Source organism: Ruditapes philippinarum, unplaced genomic scaffold (genome assembly GCF_026571515.1).
Source record: "Ruditapes philippinarum isolate M1 unplaced genomic scaffold, ASM2657151v2 ctg8696_1_1_1_1, whole genome shotgun sequence".
NCBI classification, from domain to species: domain Eukaryota; kingdom Metazoa; phylum Mollusca; class Bivalvia; order Venerida; family Veneridae; genus Ruditapes; species Ruditapes philippinarum.
In genome coordinates this window covers 1-6,240 of record NW_026856674.1, presented here as the reverse complement: position 1 = coordinate 6,240, position 6,240 = coordinate 1, and the positions used below count along the sequence as shown (strand labels likewise).

Genomic DNA, 6,240 nt, shown 5'->3' with positions numbered 1-6,240 from the left:
TTGTTGTTGTTTTGGTTTTTAGCAATGTAAATAATTTTTATTTGCTTGTTTAGTTTTCAATTCTTATATAAATTTCTTATATTCTTTATAATTATCTAGAAATAGCTTTCTTGTACACCCATATCTTACCATTGTCTTTGGAAACATGTAGGTAGTTTACTAACATTATTGTCAATAATAGTGCACATGTACCTTCGTTTCATTTACATGACCTTTTTTCGCTTAATGATCATGATAAATGATCATAAGCGCGTGAGAAACATACCAAGTGACGTAAGATAAAACTAGGATTTCATAGTGCGTTTGTCATTCAGTCTGTTAATATTTAAGTCATTTCACTGAAAATTGAATATGTATTTAACTTTTAATGTGATCTCGGTTGTTGCTGTTTTCATTGGTTACACTATAGTCGACGCCCAGCATTGCTGCTTGAGTAAGAAATTTTTCGGGAAAGGTTTTATTGTCAAGGCAACGCTGAAGCCGGGTAGCAGTACTCCATCGATGTCTCAGGTACACCTTTTCATATGAATATATTCTGTATGCATTAAGTTATAAAAAATACGTTTCCACAATATTTTGCCATTTGATCAGGACCAAAAACGATGAAAAATTAAAGATTTCAGCTCGGCGCATATTTCAATTTTTTTATGTCAATATCAATTCAAAACTATGGTTTCCATCAAAAACATCGCCAGTTAACAATACGTGTTATGTTTGGAAACCGTTAAAGGTCAGGGACCATCATATTCACGTACCAATTTTTAGTTTTGATCGTGTAAAACAAACTTAAGTTAGTTTACTTTCATAATTAACGCATTGCAGTATCGGTAATAGTCTTAGTATTACTCTTACAAAACCTGTATCACACAGATAAAAGAGTTGCTACCTCTTATGCAGGTGCGACCTCAAACCGGAAGTGACGTTAATATATCCCTCTGTACACTATTGATAGCTCATGATAACGATATATCTATCCCATCTGTTGTCTAGTTTTGATTGTGCTTTTCACACAGGACAGCTTTGAAGTTGATAGCGATTATGACCGGAAGTTGCACGCCGTAAATGGAACAAAAATAACGGAAACTGTATCCGGGGAAGTATTGGAGGTGTACCAAGTCATACGTGACTTTAACCATGTATGTTTGTATCAAAGAAACATTTTTTTTTAAATATTCGAATTTTAATAATTGATAAAAGAAGTGCTGTTTTGTTTCGTTATTTCTTGGCTCAGTGAATTTTAACTCACTACAGTATTTGAGCAGTACCTCTGGACGCTTGCAGAAACATGATAACAAAGAAGAAAATATCGCTTGTTTTGTCGATTCGTACACTTTTCACTCATTATGTCGCAATAAATCGGTATTAAGAGATGAATAAGACGTTTTAAAGTTCATTCCGTTGGGTAATTCAAGCGCCTTGTCTGGTATACACCGGAATAAGGTATTTAGTGTGATGCTTAAAAATGAATGTGCCATAGCTTCGGCTTCTATGCCATTGAAGTATAATTCTGTTCTTTCAAAACTCTTATCTTCGTGTGTATCTATAAAGATGTTGGTAGCAAAACTAGAGGAGTATTTAGTGTAAACTGTTTTATTTTTAATTCTATAGATGAAAAAGTACTACTTTAATAATATCCATTGTGATGTTGAGCACATTGTTGACGAACAGATGCCGGACGGATGCGTGCCGAGTAAGCTCTATTCTATTTTAATAATTTGTAGCTTCTAAGCGTGTATATAAATATAGAACTTGGTGTTGCAAGAAAATATCAAGTCGTCGTTCAGATATCTTCTAAATTAAGGAACATTAAACGCCAAGAAAAAGCACGCAGAAAGAAATGGATACAATACACACACAAAAAGAAACAATAGCCTTCGTCAAAGGTTGTAATTAACCTTTTTATAAAAGATTGGATTAGAAAGATATAAAACTGCTGTTCTGACCATTGACTGATGTCGGAAGAATTAAGTTAAGAACTAAGTTCTGCTAAATAGCCTGTGTAAATTTCACGTTACTTTTATTTGAAACAAATTGATTAATTCATAACCATGTAGTTTAAGAATCCCTGACTCTTATCGGAACATACACGATGGGCTCTAGAAGCCAATCAATGCAGATAAATGGTTGGTCAGGAAAAGTTCTGAACGAAACATGGACATATGCTACTACTGTAAATGACTGTACGACAGTTTCTTACACAATACTTGGTACACAACCAGATGGTTAGTATGATAATGTTGTACATGGAATAAAAACTAAAGCGTTTACAATATTATTGTGAAACAGTTTGGGGGAACCGTCTTTTAAAAAGCTTAAACAATGTTTATAGTCCATTTAACATACATTGAATGGAAAATTATGTCAACAAAACGTTTTCTATATGGAATTTATATAAATGGTTTGAATAAGATGTATTGTAAATGTGTAACGATAAGATTCACGTTATAAAAATGATTATATCTATCAAAAATAACAGGAAATCGAAGGCATTGTTTCAGTCTGTACACGATCGTTTGCGCCTAGAGGCGCTGACTGACTTAAGCATTAGTCAACAATCAAGTGTTGTAAAACCAAAGATTTTGAATGTCAATAAAGATATATGAATGCTAGGATAAAATGTCAGGCAACCTTTTACATCTGCGGCAAAGCAGTAAACACTACCTTTAGCAAGGGATTTGATTAAAGTATATGGGTGTCTATCGCCGATTGGTTAGGGTCGATGACTTCAAACAATTTGCCTCTCAATTCTGTAGGTTCAAGCCGCGCTATGCAGCGAGCTTACGGAACGTCGGTTGTTCTACTCAGGTGCTTGTTTGTGTCTGAAATATGTACAGAGGGGCACATGCAATCTTCCTCCATCAGTAAAGCTGAAAGATCGCAATATGACCTTTATTGTGTTGGTGCGACGTTTCAAACATTATTAAAAAGATTCAAACATCGAGCATTTTCATATCAATTCTCACGTAACAGTTTATTTTTTCACACAATAGGTACAAAGATTTCAGAGACTGCTCAATTTGCTGACATTGTCCAGCAAAGAAATAGTTATGATGGCGTTTTCGACGTCCCTGACCATTGCAAGCATGTAAGAATTTTTTTATTTCAGTTTAACATTAATTCGAATTTAGACCAACTTTATGCCATCACTAATTAAAAAGAAAAGTTTTCCTACTATTAGTGCAATTCTAAATTTGTTATTCTACAAATGATTATTAACGCATTTTAGTCTGCATACAATAATGCGAAATGTTGCTTAGGTAAGTATATTTAATGGACGCAAATATATCTCACATGATAACTATCATATTATATATTTGTTTATCATTGTAACAAATGTACTGATTTGGTTAACCATTGTAACAAAGGTACTGATTGAGTTTACCATTGTTAGCTCACCAGAACCGAAGGTTTAGGGTGAGCTATTAGTATAAAGGGGGATGCTCTGGCGTCCGTCGTCCGTCGTCATGCGTCAACAATCGTCTTCTTCTCTGAAACTGCTGGGCAGATTTACTTCAAATTTGGTCCGTAGCATCCTTGTGACAGTCACATTTGAATTTGCACACGTCATTTCAATTGGCCCCTTTTAGGGGTCAACAGAGCTAAAATAGAAAATCCTTTAAACATCTTCAACTACAGAACTAAAGGATGGATGGTCACCAAACTTTGTCTGTAGCATTCTTAGGTAGTCGTTTATCAAGTTTGCTCATATTAATTTGATTGGCCCCTTTTAGGGGTCTCTAGGGCTAAAAATAGTAGAACCTATAAACATCTTCTTCTACAGAATTAATTGATGGATGATCCCCAACTTTTGTTTGTAGCATCTTTTGGTAGTCTTTAATCAAGTTTTCTCATATCAATTTGATTGGCCCCTTTTAGGGGCCGCTAAAGCTAAAAATAGAAAAAAACTTTGAACAACATTTCCTACTGAAATAATTGATAGTTGATCACCAAACTTCGTAGAATTCTTGCGTAGTCTTGATCATATTAAATTGATGAGCCTCGTTTAAGCTAAAGCTTAAATGCCCCAGGTCAAGGCATTTCTACGGTGTCCTTATCGTGCCATTTAGAATGTCGTCCGTCGCGTCTAAGGGTAGACACACGACAATGCGAAGTGACATCGCGACAATGCGAAGCGACGCTCGACAACGCGAAGCGATATGCGACAATGCGAAGCGACGCTCGACAGTGTCAAACGATATGTCGCACTGTCGCCTAGAAATGTTGCGGTAAAAAAGGGCGACATTTAAGAAATGTCGCTTCGCGTTGTCGAGTGTCGCTTCGCATTGTCGAGCGTCGTTTCGCGTTGTCGCGATGTCACTTCGCGTTGTCGCGATGTCACTTCGCGTTGTCGCATTGTCACTTCGTATTGTCGAGTGTCGAGGTTGGTAGAAGTGCATACCACGACACTCGACAATGCGAAACGACAACGCGACAATGCGATACGACGCTCGACAATGCGAAGTGACACTCGACATCGCGAAGCGACATTTTTAAAATGTCGAGTAAATGTCGCGTTATTTTTATGATTTTTACACCGCGACGCTCAACATTGCGAAGCGACACTCGACAATGCGAAGCGACACTCGACAACGCGAAGCGATACTCGACAACGCGAAGCGACACTCGACAATGCGAAGCGACATTTGGAATAATATCGTATCGCATTGTCGTGCGTCTACCGGTGCTTGGTCAGAATTTACTAACTCACCGACAAACGGTGCGATCATTTTTACTTCCATGATCAAACCGTTTGTCGGTGAGTTAGTAAATTCTGACCAAGCACCGGTAGACGCACGACAATGCGATACGATATTATTCCAAATGTCGCTTCGCATTGTCGAGTGTCGCTTCGCGTTGTCGAGTATCGCTTCGCGTTGTCGAGTGTCGCTTCGCATTGTCGAGTGTCGCTTCGCAAATGTTGAGCGTCGCGGTGTAAAAATCATAAAAATAACGCGACATTTACTCGACATTTTAAAAATGACGCTTCGCGATGTCGAGTGTCACTTCGCATTGTCGAGCGTCGTATCGCATTGTCGCGTTGTCGTTTCGCATTGTCGAGTGTCGTGGTATGCACTTCTACCAACCTCGACACTCGACAATGCGAAGTGACAATGCGACAACGCGAAGTGACATCGCGACAACGCGAAGTGACATCCCGACAACGCGAAGCGACGCTCGACAATGCGAAGCGACACTCGACAACGCGAAGCGACATTTCTTAAATGTCGCCCTTTTTTACCGCGACATTTCTAGGCGACAGTGCGACATATCGTTTGACACTGTCGAGCGTCGATTCGCATTGTCGCATATCGCTTCGCGTTGTCGAGCGTCGCTTCTCATTGTCGCGATGTCACTTCGCATTGTCGTGTGTCTACCCTTAGACGCGACGGACGACATTCTAAATGGCACGATAAGGACACCATACATTTCTTCAAATTATAGTTTAAACATATTCTATGCTCAAATTTGATATAAGAAAATATTGACAATGGATAATTTCCAACACTAAAAAGCAGTTTTTTTTGGTGAGCGGCTCAGGGCCATCATGGCCCTCTTGTAAAAAAATGCACTGATTGTGTATACCACTGTAAAAATGTACTGTTTTTGTATACCAATGAACACATATAATGGTGTCACGGTTCAGAGCTGTTCACTGTTTAGGGAAGATGAATTGTAAGCGGCCGGACAGTTCAATTGTTAGAGTCGTGAAACGGTATATCGAGTGTCCCGGGTTCGGGTCCCGGTCAGGCTGCACGTTTTTCTCACCCTGTGACATTTGTCGCCTAACGGGGGCTGTGACTGAATATAGCTCAGGGTTCAATTTACAATGCTCTGTAACCCTGAGATATTCGGGGACGAATTTCAATATTTCAAGGTTCGGAACTGTTCACTTTTTAGGGAACATGTGTAAGCGGTCGTTTGCTCAGTCAGTAGAGCTGCAGAACGGTATTCCGAGCGTCCCGAGTTAGACATTTGCACGTGCTGCACATTTTTCTCACCATGTGACAATGGTGTTTTAGTATAGCCTTGTATAGCATAGTAACAAATTTACTGTTTAAGATTCTTTGTTTCTTTTTAAGGGGGCAAGTGTGGTTGGAAAGTAATGCTGTCATGACATTTGATGTTTAAACATGTATTCGTAAGCCAATAAATTTAAAAAGAAAAACTGTCTGTTGTTTTATATATCTATACGTACTGTACAGTACATAAGTAGAAAATTACACTTTTTCCACAAGTTGC

The 6,240-nt window shown here is 38.5% G+C and overlaps 1 protein-coding gene across 1 annotated transcript; it reads left to right on the top strand.

The window, feature by feature from the left end:
* Positions 1-270: 270 nt before the first annotated feature.
* LOC132747284 (uncharacterized) lies at positions 271-6,166 on the top strand. The gene is made up of 6 exons (XM_060736611.1): positions 271-510; positions 1,014-1,136; positions 1,609-1,690; positions 2,061-2,222; positions 2,991-3,085; positions 6,081-6,166. The coding sequence occupies exons 1-6, from the start codon at positions 352-354 to the stop codon at positions 6,102-6,104; spliced, it is 645 nt and encodes a 214-aa protein (XP_060592594.1). The 5' UTR covers positions 271-351; the 3' UTR covers positions 6,105-6,166.
* Positions 6,167-6,240: the final 74 nt, after the last annotated feature.

Bases quoted from the DNA above. Each gene is read 5' to 3' on its own strand.
- LOC132747284 (XM_060736611.1), top strand. From the start codon at position 352: ATGTATTTAACTTTTAATGTGATCTCGGTTGTTGCTGTTTTCATTGGT. The intron at 1,137-1,608 runs GTATGTTTGTAT...TTAATTCTATAG, and splicing joins TCATACGTGACTTTAACCAT to ATGAAAAAGTACTACTTTAA. The intron at 2,223-2,990 runs GTTAGTATGATA...TTCACACAATAG, and splicing joins ACTTGGTACACAACCAGATG to GTACAAAGATTTCAGAGACT.